General features: G+C 42.0%; 2 protein-coding genes across 4 annotated transcripts; one reads left to right on the top strand and one right to left on the bottom strand.

Moving 5' to 3' along the window:
- Positions 1 to 22: 22 nt before the first annotated feature.
- Positions 23 to 775, bottom strand: LOC131559666 (serine/arginine repetitive matrix protein 1-like). The gene has a single exon (XM_058808083.1). It carries the CDS (start codon positions 773 to 775, stop codon positions 23 to 25), a length of 753 nt encoding a protein of 250 aa, XP_058664066.1.
- DNAJB4 (DnaJ heat shock protein family (Hsp40) member B4) lies at positions 232 to 21,661 on the top strand. Of its 3 annotated transcripts, none has more exons than XM_058808419.1 (4): positions 232 to 358; positions 13,532 to 13,817; positions 16,159 to 16,733; positions 17,715 to 21,661. In XM_058808419.1, exons 2-4 carry the CDS (start codon positions 13,607 to 13,609, stop codon positions 17,946 to 17,948), a joined length of 1,020 nt encoding a protein of 339 aa, XP_058664402.1. In that variant the 5' UTR covers positions 232 to 358; positions 13,532 to 13,606; the 3' UTR covers positions 17,949 to 21,661. The 3 variants fall into 3 exon arrangements, with proteins under 3 accessions (XP_058664402.1, XP_058664403.1, XP_058664405.1); XM_058808420.1 differs by lacking the exon at positions 232 to 358 and adding an exon at positions 801 to 1,331; XM_058808422.1 differs by lacking the exon at positions 232 to 358 and adding an exon at positions 9,460 to 10,420.
- The last annotated feature ends 533 nt before the right edge of the window (positions 21,662 to 22,194 follow it).

Genomic DNA, 22,194 nt, shown 5'->3' with positions numbered 1-22,194 from the left:
TCGCGAGATCTCGGGCGGGATTTCATTGTGGGCGCCGGAGAACGGCGGAGAAGCCTCGCGGCGTTTCTGCCGGCCCCGCCCAGCCGGCCCCGCGGGGCCTCCGGGGCCGCCTCGCAGGGGGTGGGGTGAGATCGCGATGTTTCCACGGGAGGCGCGAGCGCTTGGAGACGCTGCTGATAGGGCCGGGAGAGTCACGTGGGGCGAAGGGAGGGCAGCGCGCGGGGGGGTGGGGGGAGGCAGCGCGCAGTTCTCGCGTCATTTGCCGTGGAGCCGCGGGTGCGCGCGGGGGAGCGGAGGCTGCGCTGCGGGGGTTGCCGGGAGCGCGGTCGGGCCCGGGCTGAGGCGGCGGCGACGCTCGGTGAGTGCGGGGGGCGCGCGGGACCGGCCCGGGGCTGCGGCAGCGCCGCCTGCCCGCGCCGCACTGCGCTTTAGGGGTGCTCTGCCTTCCCGGCTGCTGCCCGGGCTGTGGCGGTGGCAGCGGCGTCGCTGCCCTGGGCTGAGGCGGGGTCCGGAGCGCCGGGCTCTCTTCCCGCCGGAGCGCGACGGTGCCCCGGGGATAGGCTCCCGCGGTGCGCGGCCGCCGGGCGTTGTCACAGACAATAACGCGAGCGCCGTTTACGGGGGAGCCGCCTCGGCGCCTGGCGGGGCAGCCCGGGCGGCAGGGGCGGGAGGCGGCTCGCCGGCCGGTGCCGAGGCGGCGGAGCGGCCGAGCCGTTGGGCCCGGGGCAGGGCCCGCAGCCGGCCCGTCCCGCCGCTGCTCGCGGCCCGCTGCCATCCTGCGGGCGCGGCCGCTCGTTTCGAACGGATTTTTGGGTCGTTCCACACCCCGCGAAACGGGACCAGCTCTCTACTTTAGCGGAGCTTCGCTTGCTTCGTCCTGCGGTTGTCCATGGTTGTTTATTCCATAGCCGAAAATGTTCGTTGTTAATGTACGATTTAGAGCTGGGGGATTGTGGTCTTGGCTGCGCAAGCACAAGCTTTAATGAAAAACTGGAGTGTGTAATGCTTTAATCTGGGTCCTGTTAAGGTCCTGTGACCCGGTGGGGATGAACTGTCGTGCTGAACAGGGATGACGGTGTTGTAAAGGCTTCTCATCAGGATAAGGTCGTAGAACATCTCCTTAGGAATCCTAGCAATAGAGACTGCATCATACCGGAGCGGAACGGCTGTACGACGGCGTTCTGAACCATTCTGAGGAGATGCCTTACAGTTTTTAAAGAATATTTCTATGCATTCATCCGTTCCTTTTTCATCACGATATAAACGTCATGCCTTTTTTTAAAGCATACCTGCTTTGAAAGTGAAGCGTGGCAGATCTCTTCCAGCCTGAAGTGAGTGTGGTCTGTTTGTGGTCAGTGCTTTTACCTGGGAAGCTGTTGTTTTGGGCTTGGTCTGCTTGGGGCTGTGTGTAGGGACTCTTGGATTCGCATAAGAAAATAGCTCTCAGTGTTTTCCCTTCCCTGTCCTTCAGTGCTGCCTTGTAGCTCCTGGCTGCCTTAAGGCGATTGTAATTGGGATGAATTCAATAGACTATAAGTCACAGTGTTGCTGAGCTCAGATTATCCTGCATTCTCTAGTGCAGGTAACTTCACTAAAGGAAGCTAAGAAATTGCTAGATTTTTAACTCCCATAATACTATCGAGGTAGTGCAGTTAAGAAAGGTTATAGGAGTAATATATTCCACAAAGTTAAAAATTCCTGTATGCTTCTAGGCAGATGATAGTGTATTGCTACAGCCAGGTGAAACTTGCTGCCCTGAGACTTTTGCTGCAAAAGCCTGTACATAAGAATTAGCTTATACTTTCCATTAATGTAGCTGTGTTAGCTGGAGGGATTGGGGAAAAAGTTAAATTACTCTTGGAGTGCGGGAATCTAATTCTTATGCTTGGCTCTTTGCTGCTGTTGCTAAACACTCTTTGTTCATTCTTTTAGCTACTAATAGTTTGACTGTGTAGCAAGTAGTTACTTGTATAATTTGAGTTGAGCAATAGTAGTTGACTGTGACACATTGAAACCACTCCTGGCCAGTGGCTATGTGTTTTCTGGCTCTCTCCTGCCTGGATGAAGGGCAGCATCAGTGTGCTTTGCGTTTTACAGTTACAAAATGTGCTGCTGTTTCTTTGCTAAGTTCTGTGGGACAAGCCAGTAGCCATGCAGTGCTGGTAATTTTTAAGCAGTCATAACACCTTGGGCTAATACAAACACTCTTGTCTGCTATGGAAAGTGTTCTAGGTGAATTCATAAACAACAGATGATAGGTGAATGTTAATTTTCAGGGTTTTTTATCAGCTTTTTGCTACTCTTTGAGGTGATGCTTTATTTGAAGGCTGAGAGTGATATTTAGTATGTCTGTTATTCCTCGATCTTCTCAGTTCTTGAAGTCACTGTAGGCTTTGCAGTCAGAATATGAGATTTAGCAAACTGAAGAGGAGAACGATCTCACAGTATTGTACACTATACAAATATTTTGCCTTTACTTTCACTGTTCCTAAGTTGATCTAATGACCTTTATTAACACTTTAATCTGTCTGTATTTCCCATGATGGCACTTAGAACCTATCTGTTAGAAAACCACATCTCTTAAGCACTCTTGTCTTCATTTCCCTCTATTAGATGATATTTCTGTTAAGAAAATGATCCCTGTAGGATTAATTGATTCTGTTTAATCTGTGAATGGAGTGGGGTGAGGATCTAACCCCTTCACAGTGCTCACTGCAGTATTTGTTCGATGTTGCTGGCATGTCACAGCAGGATGTCCTGCCTTCTTACCTGCAGGGGTTGCCTGCACTGCCTCTTTCCTAGATGCCTTCTAGGAAGTTCCATGTGCTTGATGTAAGTAGTTGTTTGCTTGGGCTGCCAGAGCCTGAGAGCATTTGTTGTGCAAAATAAGGTTCGCTTCATACAGTAACTACTCTTACTAAAGAAGGATGAATAGTAGAAAAGTGAACATCTTACCTTTCAGAGTCTAGATAGATAGATAGATAGCTGGCAGTGTAAGAAACAGAGGAATATGGATTTTTTTAAAGTCTCTTCACTGTTTCTTTTAGAGATTGGAGGATGATGTCTCCCTTAACTGAATTTACCAGATTATGACATCCCCCGTGGTTTTCAGGACGTAATGGTTGTTTTTTGCAGTAATCATCAGACTAAAATATTCTACTGGATGTATTCACTGAGAAACAGTGAGTGTAAATATCTGACAAGTCAGAAAACCTTTTATTTGTGTGGGTTATCAGAGATTTAAGTAATGGATGGTTTTGAGGAAAAAAGTAATCGTATGCTGTGTGTGAAAGAATCATTTTATCAAAAGGTCCTCAGGGTATTTCTATATTAGTTCAGGTATTGCAAAAGCATCAGTGTAAAAGTGTGGAACTGACACAAATCCTCTGCATAACCAAAGCCACTTCAGTGCATGCATGCTTTGAGTTCTGCTGGGTTGATTGGGTTTTTTTTCTCTTTTACAATTCACTTCAACTTTGCTCTGTGGTGATCAGACCAGAAGGTAAGGCTGTCCTGAAAGAAGTGCTTCTCTGGTACAAGTAAGGAGGCATCTCACAAGGCAAATAAGTAAAGAATTGCATTTCTCATGAAGCTGCCTGTGCAACCCTCTGGGTAGGATGTTTTGTTTAGCTCTGCCTCAGTACCCTGAACGCCTGTATAGAAGTGCTGATGTTCTCTGAGAGAAGGATGACCTGTGCCTGCCATGCTTTCTGCAAGGCATTGCTGCTCGGCTGAAATCTGATGATTTCCTCACTTTGGGAGGTGTGGATCAATGGATTCAGATCCTGTCAGCTGCTGCTCCTGCACTGGGCAAAGTGTGTCCAGGATCTGCAACATTATCAGTGGGAAACTCCCTTAAATAACTGCTGAGAGAAACAACTGTTGATCTGTCATGAGTTTTTGTATTTAATACATGTGCACTGAAGTAGTAATTACAGTTTTCAGATCCACAATTTTGTAGTATTTGGATAATTTTTACATAGAGAGTTTGGGGGGGGGAATGTCATAGCTGGTGGTTTTGGCTTACATTTAGTCATTCTGCCTTTCCTAGAAAAAGGTTTTAGTGTATCAAAACTTCATATAGAAGCTGAGTAAATGTAGAATCTTTAGAGCTCTTCCCTTGCACGTTTTACTCTTGTGCATCTCGTTTGATATGTATTTGATATAAAATTTTGGTTACCTTCCAGGAGGCTCTCAAATGGCATCAAGCCCCCGTTGCACTGGGTATGTCCGATGTAGGAGGATAAGTCAGAGAACACTCACTCCTTCCTTAGATACAGCTGCTGTGCAAAGAGACGGGATCGTTCTGTAGAAGGAATGCTGTGCCAAAGGCAGCTGGATAATATTAGTCAGCGTGATCGTGTCATCAGTGCTCAGCACTGACTTGTTCCAGGGGATTGGGTGTTTTTGTGGCCATGTCATGGGAAAGAAAGCTTGGAGAGCACAGAGAATTTGCTGTAAGCATCTGAAAAATTCTTCCCTGATGGGGGAGAATAGTGAAAGGCCTTGCATGAAAAGTTGGGCGGTGGGGCTGTCCTGGAAGTTGCATATGAATAGGGATTAAGAGAGGCTGAGGTGGGGACTGAGAGACTCTGAAAGGAGAACAAATGATTAATGCAGCAGTAGCTGTAGAGGATGGAAGTGTCTTAAAATATCCCTCTGCAGCAATGCACTGAAGAAAGTGCATTTAAGACCTGTTAATTAGTGAGTAAGTACTGTATTTAAGGCATAATTAATATTCAGAATTCTCTTCTTGAAGTGGGAAAAGCTTGATTGCTCCAAAGCTTGATTGGTGTACTTCCTTATTACCCGGGCCTGATGTCTGGTAGTATTCTTTCTGATACTGTTTAATTAAGCTAACAATTTTACTTCTTGATTTGTGAGTCAGAGCATCTTCTTTTTAAACAAACTGTTGGTGGATCATAGCATAAATTTTAAAAAATCCCAAACATAGAAAAGTAAATCTTTTCTGAGTCTGCATTCCGATAGTTTCTTAGTAGAATAGATACTGAAATTTGGTATCCCTTCAGAACACCTAGGTATTTTCCTGCTGAGTTGTACCTTCCATGTCATGCCTTCTTTACCTCTTAGCTAGCTAAGCACTCTGTAATCTAGAGGAATAAAGTAATTTAAGATATTAACTGCAAAGTAGTTGCTTTTTATCTTGAAACTTTCCTAGGCTGATAGAGAAGGGGGAAACCAGTTATGAAACATAACTTAGCTATGGGATGTGGTTAAAACATTGCAAAGAGTAGTGAGCAACTATTTTGACTTCTCTTCCAGCAGATTGTAGTAAATATAACTAGAGCTGCTTGTCTTTCTGTCTCCTGTAGGTGAAATACATTCTTACTGACATCTGTTCTCCTTTCACGTTGAGCAGCATTGTGCTGACATCTCCTTTTTAAATTCCTGTCTTTGTACCACCGTTCAGTGTGTGTGTTTTCAGCCTTGCATGTAAAACTGGCTGCATGAATCAGAGCTGCTGGGTGGGATTTTGACGAGCACACTCTGGAAAAAGCATCTCGTGTGAGCACCTTCTTTTGCTTATGTAAGAGCAGTGGGATCACATGTCCACAGCAAAAATGTGGGCAGTTCTTTTTTTGGTAGTGCATTAATAACCTTGATCTTGCATGAGTGTAACAGCAATTAAAACAATACAGTGTAGCTGAGCCGCTTTTCAGCTGGATTTATTGTGTTTGCAGTTCATATCTTCATCAAGGCTGAAAAAATAGTTCATTTTCTTCTGGAAACTAATAACTTCTGACATTATTAAAGGGGAAGAAACCTCAAGAAAACAAAGAAAATTTGCATGGGGATTGTGCAAGCATCTTCCACCTACCTTCCACCCACACTATCTTGTGTGTGGCCCGTATCCATCAGTTGTTTCTTATTGATAGCTTTTTAATTATGTCAAAAAAACCCCTAATGCTTTTGCAAGAAGAAAAAATGATTTGCAGACATGACTTCTGTCTGTTCCTTAGTTATGGAACATGACAGAAGTAGTGATAAAATACTACATGAGTTTGTCAGCCTTCTGTGTAAACCTGTAGAGTATATTCATCGTTAGGAAAATATTTCTATAATGTGTTATGTTTCACTAATGAATGTTCCAAACCGGCAGTGTGGTGGGACAGTGTTTTTTTTGGTTTTTTTTTTTTTTTTTTTTTTTTTTGGTTTATTTTTAATAGAACAAATCCAAGTACCTAATGGTAGGCTGAGAACCACTGGAAGGACAGACTTCAGGTTCAGATCAGGTCACATCTGAATTGTGTCTGTGCCAGTCACAGAGACGTTTTTGCAAGAGCTAATCAGTGAGGAGTATCTTTATTCTACAGGTGCCCTGATTCATTATTTCCATATCTTTTTTAAGACAGCAAGTTATTACTTGTATTGTTTGGTGGAAAAACCCCACTGGGTTACTTTGTTATGCATGAAGGAGTTGCTACTGTGCTTAAGGTAAACAGTAAATAGTTCCAGGTGGTAGATACCCTCCTTTTTCTAGGCCAAAAGAGATGATGTGCTATACTCCAGCCATCGAAGTAGATATTAAATAAAACACACTGCCCATCCTAATGTTTCCTGGGGGTCAGAACTGTAATAACTAACCTTATGTAGGGTGTTGCAATAAATGCCTTCTAAACACTTTCTTCAACTCGAGTTTCTTCAAGGAAAGTCAGCAGGGCTTATTGTGGAAACTGGTGCTGGGTTTTCCATTGTCCTTTTGCTGTTAATCAGTGCATAGCACGGGTATGAGGTCACAGAAGTTCTCCTGCCCCGGGATTCATTGGTGGAAGATGTGGTCGGGAGCCAATGCAGTTCTCAGGTCTGAGCTGCTGCCCTCGTGTCCAGCCCCGAGCAAATGGAGCTCTGGGCTGTGCCCTGGGGAGTGCTGGGCTGCACAATGAGCTGCCCATCCTGTCCTTATATTTTTAGAGATATTTCTGCCTCTTTTGTGTTGCAGGAGGGGGGCTGAACCTCTTGACTGTGAATGTCAAATTAAGCCTCAGTTTACTGAAAACATCTTCGCAAGTGCAACTAAATGCCTGTTTATAAAAAGTGTATTTCTTGTAAACTCCACCTCTCTATTTAGGTGGAAAACATTACAGATATACTTATTATAGTATAGTATACTCATTCATTATTTTCCAGTATTTGTATAATAAGCACATCTGCAGGACAAAAGAGTAGGGGTCCACACATTTTTGCAGTATTCTGACATTCCTGCTCTGTTTTTTTTGTTAAGAAACTTGCAGTGCATGTCTTTTTTATTTATTCAGTGTCCCAGTGAATATTCTTATTTATTCAGTGTCCCACTGACATCATTATTGAGTCTCCAGTGTCCTTTGACATGGAAACCTATCACAGAATTTCTTCATTTTATTATTTAAACTAGCTTCTTCTGATTACACTTTGCCTCTGGCAATGGATATAGACCTTAAACGATTCATTTCCTCCTTCCTCCATCATTTGTTGACCTTGCAGACCTTAGTGACTTCTGTGTTTTTTGGAGACTGAAGAATTCAATCATCTTCAGTTTCTCACATGGAAATGCTTACATTTTTTTTATCTGTTATGGTTATCTGAACATTTTTTATTTTAAATAATACACATGGTGGGGGGGGCAGAATAGCTGAGTGTTAACAGTGTAGATGGACTCTTGGTACTGTAGTGTTTACATGAGTAATGTTTTCTGGGATTTTTGTGTCCTAGTATCAACTAATACTTGGGGTTTTTTTGTGGTTTTTTTTTTTTTCTGGCTACCAAGCAATCTTGTAGTCTTTTTGTCACTGATCAGAATTAATCAGTACTTTTAAAACCTTTTATAAACAACATATATTCTATGAAGTGGTGTAGTCTTCATGCTGAGAAAACAGTGTGGGGCATGGAAGCCCCTGGCTATGTATAAACTATATGTACATCCAGTAAATGCAGTAAATCAGTCCTTTGTGATGGTATTGAAAACATTCAGTGTGTTGGCACTGACTTACAACTTAACTAGTGAATTATGCAGAACTTGTTAAAATCATACATTTTCATGGAGGAAAGAGAACTTCAGCTTTGTTGTGAATGGGGGGGATTTTTTGCTAATAACAGGAGGCATTTCTCTGTACCAAAACACTGCACTTTTCCATACAGATATTTACAGAAGATTGTGAGAACATTCTTAACTACTTGAAGTTCCCAGCAGTGTGTCAGACAGGCACAGTCAGTTATGGGAGAGAACCTGGTGAATGTTTTGCATGATTGGCATTTTTGCTGATCACCACTCAAACTGAGCAAGAATCCCTTCACAGAAATGCGTGGGTAGGGATTGAAATGGACACAGAATCTAAGGAATTGAAAAGCACCTATAGAATGTGTATTCTTGTTTGGAATGTGTATTCTTTTAGAAGGGGGAAGTCTTAACTTGTAGATGGAAATTCTTGGTGTTGCTTTGTGTGGCCATACTTTGGATGGTTCCTTTTGAGTTTCCAAGTGCAGTCCTGTGTTTTCATCAATCTGTACATCACTGCTGAATCCCTAGAGCTCTGCTTGCTTTCACATAGTTGTTCATTCCCTCTTCGTTGTGAAAAGTTGAAATATGGATGTTTATTCCAAGAGTATTTTTGTTTTCCAGCCATAGTAAAGATTGTGACTTAGTAAACAGGAATCAGGTATGAGATATAAGTTTGCTATGTTCTGATCAGTGTGTAATGGAAATAATAATTTCCTGAGGACAGGAACCCAACCCATAACTTAGCATATTATAAACTATAGTAAGTTTTAAAGTGTGATGAATATTTTCAGTTGTACATTTTCTTTCTGACTTTTGGTCTATTGTTACAAAAAGTAATAAGAAAGTTAAAACTAATTTAAAAAAAATTACTAACATCTTGTCATGTAGTCTTTTCCAAATGAAATTGAAGACTTATGTGAATCACATCCTTAAAAATACATTTTTGGGATTCAGAAGTGGTAACAGTGTATCTCTGGTTTGAGATTTTACACTCAATAATTCATGTAATTTCTGGAATGTATATTTTAAGTAAGCTTTTCCATAAAAGACCTTAAAATATATCCTTTGGCCTGTTGGCAGAATTTAATGTATGTTCCAGTAATATTATAGACACTGTTTTAAAAGACATACTGCCAATGAAAAATATAAAACATATTTGTTGACACTAGGACTGGTGTAACCTAAATATAATGAATTTATTGTAAGTCATGTGGCATTTCACTTTGCTTTTATGATTATTCATTTAGCTGTAAAGTCAGCCCCAGAATCCTTATGTACAGTTAACTTTTTACTTCTGTCACAGTAGCAATTTCCACAGAGAACTCAAGTAAAAATTTGATAAATTTGGTTCTTACTGTGGTATGAAGGGCATTACTAAATTAAGCTTTTCTTTTAGGGCCATCCACTAGAAAGAACTGTGATGCTCTGCAGGTTTTATTTTGCATTTTATGTTAGATATATTTTTTATACTAATTATTGCTTCTGTTGTAGACTCCAAAACTTATTTCTGTGTATGATACCAGCTACTGAATAGTTCTGTGGTGAAACTCGATTTAATTATAGAGTTCATGAATGGGGCTTGCATGTACCAGGTCTTATTCACAGTATAAATTGTATATAAAGACAAACATAGCTCAGGCAGCAGCTACATCCAGTTCAAGATGGTGGGGAGAAGAGTTGTAGGATTTTTTTTCCAGGTAAACAATGGATAATGTTACAGGAAATTATTTTCTTGTATATGGGTGTGCTTCAAACCATTGTAGATGAGTATGAATTTATTCCATTCATTAATGTGGGTTTGCAAATATTGTGCACTTAATTGTGAAAGCTTTTCCTGGGGAGGGATTTGGCTCCTGTGCCTTGACATTTATGTGCACATGTGTATTTATAGTTGTGATCTGTCTGGAATTTGCCTTTGTGGTTTTGTTTGCTCTTTAATTTGTTCTGTGATCTAGTCCTGTCTTTCTCAGTTTTGTTTCTGTGGTTTAATAAGTAAGCAGTACAGAAGAAATGGTTTAATTTAAAGCAAATAATGAGCATTTTTATTCAGCTTGAGGGAATATTGACACTGTTCAGCCAAGAAGCTTTTCCTTAACACGCTGGTGCTAATTCATGATTAATCTATAATTTGAGTTCAGTATGTTATTATGAATGCTTACATAATTTCTCTTACTTGTTGTGAAGGCTTTTTTAAAGAAATCAGCTGATTCAAAGCTGATATCAGCACTGCTGTTCCTGTGACCCTGCCCCCACTTTCTGCCAAACAAGACTTATAGCTCTTGGCCTATGTATGTGAGTTAAACTATAGTTGTTCTGAGAGAATAATGGAAAAGACATTTTAAAGCAACAATTCTCAAGTGGAATGCATTAGTCAGGCTCTGTCTCTGAAGTGCAGCTGCTGAAGGAAGAATTTTCAGTTTCCTAGTATGTATTTCATACACACTTTAGATGAAAAAAGGAAGTCTAGTATTACAAGTGAATGTCATAGGTTTTGATCAAAGCACATAGAAAATCTTCTAGGTAAGAGCTTGGTTATATTAGACAAGTTTTGCATGTTTTCAAAATTTTATTCTGTTTTCCTGACAATAACATTTTTAATAGTCTATTTGGCATTTTAGTAGCTTGTTACATTTGAAAATGTACCATTTTTCCCCCTAGTCAACGTTAAAAAGCTTGAACTGAAATTCCTTCCCCCCCAGTTTATACTGTAACAAAACCCAGTGATGTAAAAAAGCACTGGACAAATACAGGCTGTTGGCTTCGTCAGTACAGAATAGGAGCACCATGGCATTACCCTGAAGTAGCTTGTAAGAACAGAAAGTCACGTCTGAGACTGCCTGCTTTGGTGGAAAATTGTTTTACAGGGTTGACTATAACCAAGAGCTTCAGAGATCCCACTTGATACTGGAAGGATGATAACTTCTTTGTGTATGCTTGAAATGGAATGTAGCTGTTGTATTTGAAGACTGTATAAACAACTGATTATGTAAAAGGTTAATTGAGTCATAATGTGATATATCAGTTGGAGAATTAATGTGGTAGAGTGAGGAGGAAAGTTAAGTGATGGTGGGGGAGGGTTTCTGTTATGTTTTTGAGGTGGCTTCCTGGCCTGGTATGTTACTGGATTTGTACATCTGAGAATTTCCTTAGCTTTCTTACAGAATCATGCTTAATCAAGGCTTGGCTTATGGCTTTACTAATTTTCTAGCTGTGTAGTTTAGTGCTTCTGGAAGGCTTGAGTGATTTACAGGACTCACTGCTGCTGGTTTGTGAGGGCTGTGCGGGGCCCGCCGGGGGCTGTGCGGGGCCCGCCGGGGGCTGTGCGGGATCGCCGGGGGCTGTGCGGGATCGCCGGGGGCTGTGCGGGATCGCCGGGGGCTGTGCGGGATCGCTGGGGCTGTGCGGGGCCCGCCGGGGGCTGTGCGGGATCGCCGGGGGCTGTGCGGGGCCCGCCGGGGGCTGTGCGGGGCCCGCCGGGGGCTGTGCGGGGCCCGCCGGGGGCTGTGCGGGGCCCGCCGGGGGCTGTGCGGGATCGCTGGGGCTGTGCGGGATCGCCGGGGGCTGTGTGGGATCGCCGGGGGCTGTGCGGGCCCGCCGGGGGCTGTGCGGGATCGCTGGGGCTGTGTGGGATCGCTGGGGCTGTGCGGGGCCCGCCGGGGGCTGTGCGGGGCCCGCCGGGGGCTGTGCGGGGCCCGCCGGGGGCTGTGCGGGGCCCGCCGGGGGCTGTGCGGGGCCCGCCGGGGGCTGTGCGGGATCGCTGGGGCTGTGCGGGATCGCTGGGGCTGTGCGGGATCGCTGGGGCTGTGTGGGATCGCCGGGGGCTGTGCGGGATCGCTGGGGCTGTGCGGGCCCGCCGGGGGCTGTGCGGGATCGCTGGGGCTGTGCGGGGCCCGCCGGGGGCTCTGTGCTCTGACTCCTGCCGGGGCAAAGCCGTGAGCTCCCAGCCCAGGGGCCGCGGTTACAAACACTGCAGGGACCTGTGGGACTTGGACACAAAGCAGCAGGCTCTGAAATGCAAGGATTCTGGGAAATGGGCATACTGATGGAACACATCAAGGTAGAAACACGGGAAGGAATCTAGTAAATTCTATTTACTAGACGTTGGAAAAGAAAAGATAATGGTATGAGGATTAGGAGGATGACGCAAACTAAGAAAGTGAAAGTAAAGTCCCAAATCTTTTTCTAGTACTTTCTGGCTAAGGAAGCATTTTCTGTCCCTTCTTATCAGTCTCTTGTAAGTTTGAGCAGGTTCTAGAAAATGGCTTCAAATATGCTCCCTGAGTCAGAGGATTAGTGAGTTTATTGTTAGAAGGAAGGCAGCTGAGCTTAATTACCTCCTTCATAATTCAGCCTAGAATTGTTTTCATACAGACAACGTCTGGATATGACCCAAAGTGTTGTATTCTAATACTTTGTTCCAGAGAGGAGTAATTTTTCAGTTGTGTTAATCTGTCATGTGGTTCATTGCCCTACTGATAAACGTAGCTGATTTTTTGACCCATAGCTCTTAACAGAGGTACAAAAGAAATCTTGCAGGCTAAAACTTCATAGCATTTTCTCTATGGAGCACGAGAAATACTTCAGTAGTAGAATTTGTTTTATATATTTTAAAAAACAAATGTGTAAGAACCAAGTATTTTTCTGTTATTAGCATCTCATCAGATGAAAGATATTTGTTTGGTATATTGCCATACTTGTATAATAATCTTGGTATTTCCTATTCCATAAAAGAAGGCTGAGACAGGATTTACATTTTGATCTGCTTTAATTTAGTAGCTTGAGTTGTGGTAAACAAAGTGGTATTTTTTTGCTCAGATTCATTCTTACTGCTTAATAGTACATTGCTATGGTCAGCTGTGGTTGACAGTGGCTTAATTTTATTTTTAAAGAAAGGAAATTTTGCTTTCAGAAGCTTTGTCGTTGATACGGGTGTAAAATTCTTCATAGCCTTTGCTGGAAAGGGTACAGCTCCATGTTGATATATTTGGAAAAGAGTTGTGTACAGCTGTCTCTATAGAAACAGAACAGTGAAATAAAACGCTATAATTACTCTGGGTGGGTTTCAGGCTGTCGCCGGGGCCAGAGGAGCCCCGGGAGCGGCTGGATGCGCCGGGGCTGGGTGCGCCGGGGCTGGGTGCGCCGGGGCTGGGTGCGCCGGGGCTGGGTGCGCCGGGGCTGGGTGCGCCGGGGCTGGGTGCGCCGGGCTGGTGCAAGGCGCAGTTCCCGCTCCGCGTTCCCCCTCAGCTCCGCTCGGGCGCTCCGGGGCCGGGCTGGCGCTGCTGCGCAGGCGCGGGACGGCGCGAGCCGAGGCCGGCGGCGGGGAAGTGACGTGAGGGCTTGGGCGTTCTAGAAAGAGCGGCCTGCGGGGGAGGGCGCTGCGTGCCCGCTCCGTAATGCTTTATAAATGAGCCACGGGGCACGGAATGAAACAGGACAGCCTCTCCGGGCTTTCTTCATGTAGCCTAGAGTTTGTTGTTTTGTAGCAGCTCTTGTTTGTTTCGATTCAAAGTTTGATTTTTATTTTTCCTTCTCTAGCATCTCCACCTTGCTAAGACACTGGACGCTGCTTCCTTTACAGCAAAGAAAATCTGAATTCCTCCAGCACTCAGGATGGGGAAAGATTACTATTCTATCCTGGGAATTGAAAAAGGGGCTTCTGACGAGGATATCAAAAAGGCTTACAGAAAACAAGCGCTGAAATGGCATCCAGATAAAAACAAATCTCCCCATGCAGAAGAAAAGTTCAAAGAGGTTGCAGAAGCTTATGAAGTGCTGAGTGATCCCAAAAAGAGAGATATTTATGATCAGTTTGGGGAGGAAGGTATGTATGTCTTTGTTATGCTTTGGTTGGTCACTTTCATCATGTTGAATGAAGCAAAGTAAAAATACGAAGACATAGTATGTGTTCTCTTTAGACAGCATATTTACAATGTATTTGTTCTGCTCATAAGATTTTAAGTATAAAATGCATTGCTGGGCTTTAATGCTGGTAAAGTTTAATTTCCTAATTTAATGGGGCTTAGTACAAACCCCAAATACATGACAGGCAAAAAGTTACTAAACAGAATAAGTTTCTATCACACATGGATAGCTTTCTGTGATCTCTGACTGCTGCCTTCCTCTGCCAGAGCAGTTTTTGAGATGCAGTTCAAAAGGCTTGTATTCTTTTTAAAAAATTTTGCTTAAGGCCAATCTGCTTGATCTAGGCAAAGCAGTCCTTCTGAGCAAAAGCCCAGGTGTCCAGCCTGTAGTTGTCCTTGGCTTTGTGCCTAGAGAGGAAAGAATTTGGCTGATGTCATGAAATACCAGAACAATTTTTTAGCTTTAATTGTAAACAGTGATAACATGCCAAGAGAATGAGGCCTCAGAAATGTCACATTTATCCTAAAATGGTTATCTGGAGAGGATGATTTTTTTTATTTTTTTAAATTTTTGACCGACATGACTTTCAGTGTTATGATTGAGCAACAGAGGAAGTCATTAACATCCCTTTCCATAAATGTGTATGGTATCAGAAATTCCTTTTAAAATAACAACTTCCGTTGTGACAAGTAGGCCTGCTCATTGCTATTTGCTTGGGGCCATGCTTTTTACAATTATTTTACAGTTAAATAGCATTATTTAGTATTTTTGGCAAAGATATAAAGTATGATCTTTTAAAATGTTGAATGTGGGAATATCTCCTGATGCCTCAGTTGCTCTCTAAGCTCTTCTGAGAGGGTTTTAATGGAAATGCAGAGGGTTGGGGTTTGTAAGAACGAGGAATCTTCAGTGTTTTTGCAGCCAGGAACTGGATGTACCTTCAGTAACTTCTGGCCAGCTATTCCAGGAGGTGTCCTTCTGCTGTCACAGACTGAATCCCCTGATCTGCATATTTGGCATCAACAGTAGTGTGTCAGAAGGATGTTTGACATCAACAAACTTCAGTTTAAGTACTTTTGCTCTGGTATTGAAGTGTCTGATGTTTTAGCTGGTTAGTGTTGGTACCTAACATTAAGGTTATGCATGAGAACACTGAGCTAAAAAAAACCCCTACAAACCCCTCTTTCAAATTTATAGAATGCCTCCCTCATAATGTAAGCCTTCGTTTTTCTATGGTTATAAAAGTATGATAGCAGCTGTAGTTTTGAGTTGTCTAAGGCTGAAAAAAAAGTTTAAACAACAAGCATTTTAAGTTTAAGACTTTAAAACTGTTTACTTTAGGACAAAAGTATCTTAAGAAGACTTTCAGCCTTCTAATAGTCTGAGAAAGCACCCTGAAATGGTTAGTGCAGAAGAGCACCATTACAAGGAAGTAATTGATCACTGATTGGGAAAGAGGCATTGAAAAAAATTGATTTTAGCTTGATTTGAAATGGGAGCGCAGGAAGTACAAGAGAATTTTCAGTGAGAGTTGTTGGCATGAAGAAATGAGATTTAGATCTCACCATGTGAAAGATAGAACAAAACTGTTGAGAACCTTCTGATTTTTAGCACGGACATGGTGATAGTGTATACAAGGGGTTTTGTATCAAATGGATCTTAGTAAGTTCCATGATGCTTTTATTTGTGGCTGCATTGAAGAGGCTTCCTATGCTTTGTACTATAGGAACACAAGCTATGTGATAGTTTTGGGGTTCTAAATTTAATATTAAGGAAGCATATATGTACTTGACTGTTGGCATGTTACCTTTTACTCAGAACAATTTGCAGGAAAATGGGTAAAACTAATTAACACTGAGTTACAGCTGAGCTGTGGAGGCTATGGAATATGTTGCATATGATAGTGAGTAATTTTCCCCAGCAGTGACCTTGTAGAAGGATGCAATTCCCAAAACACTTTGCAGAACAAGAAGAGTTCAAATCAAGCAAACCTGTCTTCTGCCCTTAAGATGCTAATTGATTAAAATAACTGGTTTTAATCACATGAAATGAAATTGCCAGTGTCAGAATACCTGTTCTTCTGAAGTCATTCTAGAGCTTCAGAAACCTTGCTGTTCAAGCTGTTGAATTGCTAGTTAGTACCTCGCATTCTCATGGGGAATCCTCCCTGAAAAGCAGACCTTTCACTCTACTGCAAATATCTTTCTGACTCATCAGTCCTGATATCATTACACTGTACAGCAGGAAAGCTTATACTAAGTCCCAATTTGTTTTTAACTTGCCTTGTTTTTCCTGTTTAGGTCTTAAAGGAGGAGCTGGAGGATCTGATGGCCAGGGTGGCACCTTCCGGTACTCCTTCCATGGAGACCCACATGCTACATTTGCAGCTTTCTTTGGTGGCACAAATCCTTTTGAGATCTTCTTTGGGAGGAGGATGCCTGGTGGCAGAGACACTGAAGACATGGAGGTGGATGGTGACCCATTTGGATCCTTCACTAGTTTCAGTATGAATGGTTTTCCAAGGGAAAGGAATACAGTTGGCAGCCAGTTACGTCGTAAACAAGATCCCCCTGTAATCCATGAACTGAAAGTGTCCCTGGAAGAGATCTATCATGGCTGCACGAAAAGAATGAGGATTTCACGCAAAAGGCTTAACCCAGATGGCAGAAGCGTCCGAACAGAGGACAAAATCCTCACTATTGAGATCAAAAGAGGATGGAAAGAAGGCACCAAGATCACTTTTCCAAAAGAAGGCGATGAAACACCCAACACGATTCCAGCTGATATTGTTTTTATCATTAAAGATAAACCTCACTCTCATTTCAAGAGAGATGGATCAAATATTGTCTATCCTGTTAAGATCAGCTTAAGGGAGGTAAGTTTCTCTTGTGGTAGAACTCCAAGTGTTTGATGTTATTACAATATGATACAATGGTTAAAGCTGCATGGTAGCTGTGTGTGTAAGGTATTTTTTTCTTCTTAATTAGTATCAGGTAGAGAAATAAACTCTTGATTTCATTATGAACTTCGTGTAAATTAAGCTACCTTAAGGAATTCTACAATAAGTGTGAAGTGAGGTGAAGCACTTAAAGTAGTGAGGGAGGAAGAAAAGACAATATTTAATATTAATGTGGGTAATACAGTTCCTTCACAGATAAAAGCCTGTTTAGACTCATTGCATTGTTATGTAAATTGGGCATTATCAATGTATACTAAGTGTGCTGAATCAGGTGAAGTTGCAGGAATCAGAGTCTTACTCTCAGAGATCCTAGTAATGAAAATAAACTGTTGGATAAAGCAGAAGGTCTGTAATGGTCAAATTTTGGTGCAACAATATTGTTGTTTGAATTTCTTTAGGCACCACAGATATTCACTTAAGACAGCTGTGATTCTAAATGCCTCTGCTTATAGACACTTAAATGTTCTGAAATTTGATATAATAGAGGTTGATAATGTATTAGGAAAAAAGTCCTGTGCAATGTAAACAAACAAAAAGTGAAATGGGATTCTAAATTTCCAGTGGAAATTTAGAAGACTGACATCTGTAGAGAGGTATGAGTGAGGAATTCATTTTGCTTAGCTCTCTTTATTATTTGATAACGTCTTTGAAGGACATAAAAGCTCAATTACCCTCCAGTAACCATTGTGTAACATTCATAAATTCACTGATATTCAATGACAAATTAAAGTTTTCTCTTTTTAAGAGAGGAACACAGTATTAAAATTTTGAAATCTGGGAAGTGCATAGGAGAAATGGTATTTAGAACGCTAGTCACTTTTATATAATCTAAATTCATTTATAGGTACAAAAAAGTTCTGACCAATTTTTTTTCCTCATATTACAATCTTTCTTTAGGCTTTGTGTGGCAGCTCTTTCAACGTGCCAACGATAGAAGGAAGAACCATACCCATGACAGTCAATGAAGTGGTAAAGCCTGGGATGAGAAGAAGAATTATAGGATATGGTTTGCCATTTCCCAAAAATCCTGACCAACGGGGAGACTTAATTATAGAGTTTGAAGTAATTTTCCCAGATAACATTTCTCCAGCATCAAAAGAAGTACTTAGGCGAAATCTTCCAGTTTCATAAAATGGAAGACTGTGTATGTCAACAGATTAAAATAGGACACTGGAAATGCAGAAGACTGGCGAGTCTGCTTTAAAAGTGCAATCTGTAACACCTAGTGGAATCTTTGGTTTTTTTTTTGTTTTGTGGGATGGGTGGGGGGAAAATACTGTAATGCTGCATGAGAAGAAAAGGGTTTAAGTAGAAGTCCTACAGATGAATTCTGCAGTAAAAATTACAGGGAAAACCACTCATTTTGTTTTACATCTTCCTAATCAGCAATGTTTAGTCATTATTTTGCTTAATATAATTACAGTAATTTTTTTACAAAGTCAGTGCATATTTCTGATACAGTACTTGAGCCTTCAAGTACATTATTTCTTATATCTTCACCATGTCTATAACATTACACATTTATACAGAAATTTTAAATCATAGTAGAGATACACAAAGGTATAAATATTTTAAAGAGCACATGAGAGAGATCATTTCAGTATGTTGCCTTCCACTGCACAAAGCATAGGCCAGAAAAATCAGCTTGGACTCCTGACCAGCTCCCCTGTGCAATGAAAGCATGTTCTTTATTGCCTCCAGAAGTGTCAGGACTGCATTGTGGGTGTGGCAAAGGGCACATGGCCTGAGGAGCCAGAGTAGCCATTTGCTGTGGGGTAGTTCCTCAGCCTTCAGGCAGAATAGCAAGAAGGGTTCTTCAGGGACAAGAACAAGAAAGATGAGCCTGCTGTTGAATGGGGCAGGGAAGGTGGTGACCAATGACATGGCTGAGGTACTCTGTGCTGCCTTTGCATCAGTCACTACCAGTAAAACAACCGTGCAGGAATTCCAGGCCCCTGAGACTAGTGGGGAAATCTGGAGCCTTGGTTGGTGGTGGAGGATTGGGTTAGGGTGCACTTTACCTGGAGTTCTTGAGCCTGACAGATTGCACCCAAAGTGTTGAGGGAGCTGGCTAATGCCATTGCAGGGCCACTCTTGGTTATCTTTGAATGGCCAGGGGGATTAAGAGATGTTCCAGTAGACTAGAAAAGAGAAAATACCACTCTTCAAGAAAACCAAGAAAGAGGATTTGGGAATCCACAGGCTAATCAGCTTCACCCAAGCCCTTGATAATATGATGGAAAAGAATCCTCCTGGAGAGCATTTCTAAAAGGTGGTCGGGCTAGTCAGCATAGTTGTACAGCAGGGAAATCTTGCTGGACCAGTCTTACTGCCATCTCCAATAAGCTTTGGGGATTTGGGAGAACAGTCTGTGTTGTTTACCTTTTACATCAGTAGGCAGACTGGTGAAGTACAGGTTGGATAAGTGGGAAGTGAGATGGATTAAAAGCTGGCTGCATGAGGGGGCACAGGGGGTTTAATCAGTGGCACTAAGTCCAGCTGGAGGCAACTCAGTGGTGGTGTACCCTCTGGCTGAGTACTGGGGCCAACACTAGTCATCATCATTAATGACCTGAATTATGGGATGGAGTTTACAAACCATATCAACTGGGAGGAGTAGCAGTGCCACCAGCTGATGGTACTGCCTTTCTGAGGGGCCCTGACAGGCTGAAGAACTGGACACAGGAATCTCACAAAGTTCTGTAAGGGGCAATCCTCCACTGGGGAGTAACTGGCCAGCAGACTGTCAGTAAACTGACTGTGAGCTGGCAATGCAGCCTTGTGGCAGCAGAGGCCAAAGCTTTGCTAGCAGGTGTGGGGAGATGGTCCTTCCTCGTTATTCAGCACTGATGAGCATCCATCTGGAGTGCTGGACTCCCTGGTACTTGAAGGATACAAACTTAGTGGAGCAGCTCTAGCACAGAACCACGTGTGAGTGGCTGAGAGAGCTGGAACTTGCAGGCGTTGGGAAGAAAAGAGTTGGGGGAGATCTTGGCTCCTGGCAGGAGGGAATGAAGATGGAGGAGTCAGGCTCTTCTCAGCAGCTTTCAGTGAATGGACTAAATGGACACAGTTAGGGGTTCCATCTGAACACAAGGAAACAGATTTTTAGTGAGAGGATGATCAAACACTGGAACAGGTTTCCTAAAGAGTTTGAGTTGCTATCCCTGGATACTCAGCCTGACTGGACATTGTGCAGGGCAGCCTGCTCCAGCTGACCATGTGTGAGCAGGGCCGTTGCACTACATGATGCCAGGAGGTTTCTTGTAAGCAAAATCATTCTTTGAACTTGGGCTTGGCATTTTTTGCTATGGGTCATGTTCTGTAAATGAGTTTTAGCCTAAAGATGATGCTCATGTGACAGTCCCCTAGGGAGCAGGTCTGTGCCAGATTGGAAAGATGCACAAAAAACCCTGTAAAAACATTTGGCTAGGGCAGATATTTAAGGATCATGCTGATCACAGGTATTCTTTATTTTCAAAGGCCAAACTTTACTCCCATGAAGAAAAAAAAAGAGCTAGGTCGTATCTAAAGCAAAGTTTAGGAGTCAGTGTGGGATAGGGGTTGCCCAGAAACTTTCTATGCTTGAATTGAGTTACTGTTTTAAAATTCAAATATTAGTCAGTTGTCTTTAGAGTTCAAAAGTGCATAGAGAGAGCCCTCTGTAATAGTCTAGTTTTATTATACAGTAATAGGGCTGGTTCCCTTGGTTGCAGCATGGATTGGTGGAAGAAATGCCTTGTGGGCATGCTTTATTACTTGAGTTTAAAACCATAATACAGTGCTTTAACAACACTTTTCAAAGGGTTTGGGGTTTGGGATTTTTTTGTTGTTGTTTTTCATAAGAAAGTATTTCAAGATTTGCTGTCAGCCTTTTGCCTGTGGAAATTTAGAGGTTACCTGCTCTGTTGGGTAGCCTACGAAATAGCAGTGTTGTATATGTGACTGCAGAAAGTAAATCATATGGAAGTTGGGATTTAATTTACAGTAATTTTTACATGAGTGTAAGAATAATCCCATTTTTTTAAAGGAGTAGAATTTCTGTGGGTTATTGTTCAAGTCAATTTTTCAACTGCAGATCTCTTCATGCAGTACCAGTTAGTTGTAGTCCTAAATCTACAGGAAGTAAACAATTGCTGGAGCAGTATTACAAAGAAAAAAAATTGCTGCTTAGTGCTTCTACATATTGTTAATACTATATATTGTTTGTTGAAAAATTTCCATTTCAGTATGTTCCGTATTGCATTTCTTATGTGGTTTTTAAGTAAAAAGTGTAAAGTTGGTTTTTAACTTTCTCTTATATTTTGTTATGATGGCAAATGCTACAAGCTACACGACTTTAAAGCATATCAACCTAAAAAACCTATTTGTCCATTCAAAAGCTAATGGAATCAAGCATTTTGTAATCCAGGATCTTGTAACCATATCCAACTTGTAAAAAAAAGTTACAGCAACTAAGACTATTTTTTTTGTAACCATCTTCAGGTAAGAGGAGTAGTGTTAAATTGAGGAATTGCAGTATCTTGTGTATTTAGAGGTGTGTATATATATATATATATATATGTGTATAGCAAACTAAACTTTTCCAACTGTTTTCAAGCTCAAAATACAAAACTTAAAGAACTGGTATGAAATAAATGCTTGTATTTCTTTTCTTATGGAGAGATAAAGTATATGTTTCAGAAACCAGCATGTTAAATTACTTCAAAATATGAGAGGAAGCATTAATATCTGTCTAATCCAGGATTCACAAAAAATATTTTTCTAATCAAAAATGTGCTTAAAAGCTATGTTTTAAAACCCACTTGATTATTTAATAAAGCTACTTGGGAGAAGGAAGCAAATACTCAGTCAACTACTATATTTGTAACTACTGAAATACATGAAAATAAAATGGTCATTCATGAAACTGGGATGGGTTTTTGATCTCTTGAAGGTTGCTTAGGTGCCACAGAAAGTAGAAGTCATTACTTGCTTTGGAATTCATCCAGCAAGTCTGAAAACCTCTGCTTCTAAAGATCCTTTTTTAATCTCACCAACATGAAGCCTTAGGATACCCTCAAGCTGTTGGAAGAGTAGGTCAAGCTACATTGCAACCCTTTGTCCTTCCTGCCATGCAGTGGTGCTCTGCTTGCTCCACAGCTTTCTGCTGTCCTGAGGGGGGGTTAGCAATCCGTTCTTTCACTCAGCCATTTTGTAGTGCTGGAAGCTTCCTGAGGCCTATTTGAAGAAATGCACTCTTGTTCTTTTCTAGTATGTGCATCTTATATGCTAGTCTGACTCACCAGAAGCAGACTTTTTTGGGATCAGATAGGTTTTCCTTAAACGGTGAAATTTGCTATAACTTAGGGTGAAATTCTGTACACTTGAATTCATG

Source organism: Ammospiza caudacuta, chromosome 7 (genome assembly GCF_027887145.1).
Source record: "Ammospiza caudacuta isolate bAmmCau1 chromosome 7, bAmmCau1.pri, whole genome shotgun sequence".
NCBI classification, from domain to species: Eukaryota; Metazoa; Chordata; class Aves; order Passeriformes; family Passerellidae; genus Ammospiza; species Ammospiza caudacuta.
The sequence above is the reverse complement of the archived record's forward strand: the minus strand, read 5'-3'. Positions and strand labels throughout refer to the sequence as shown.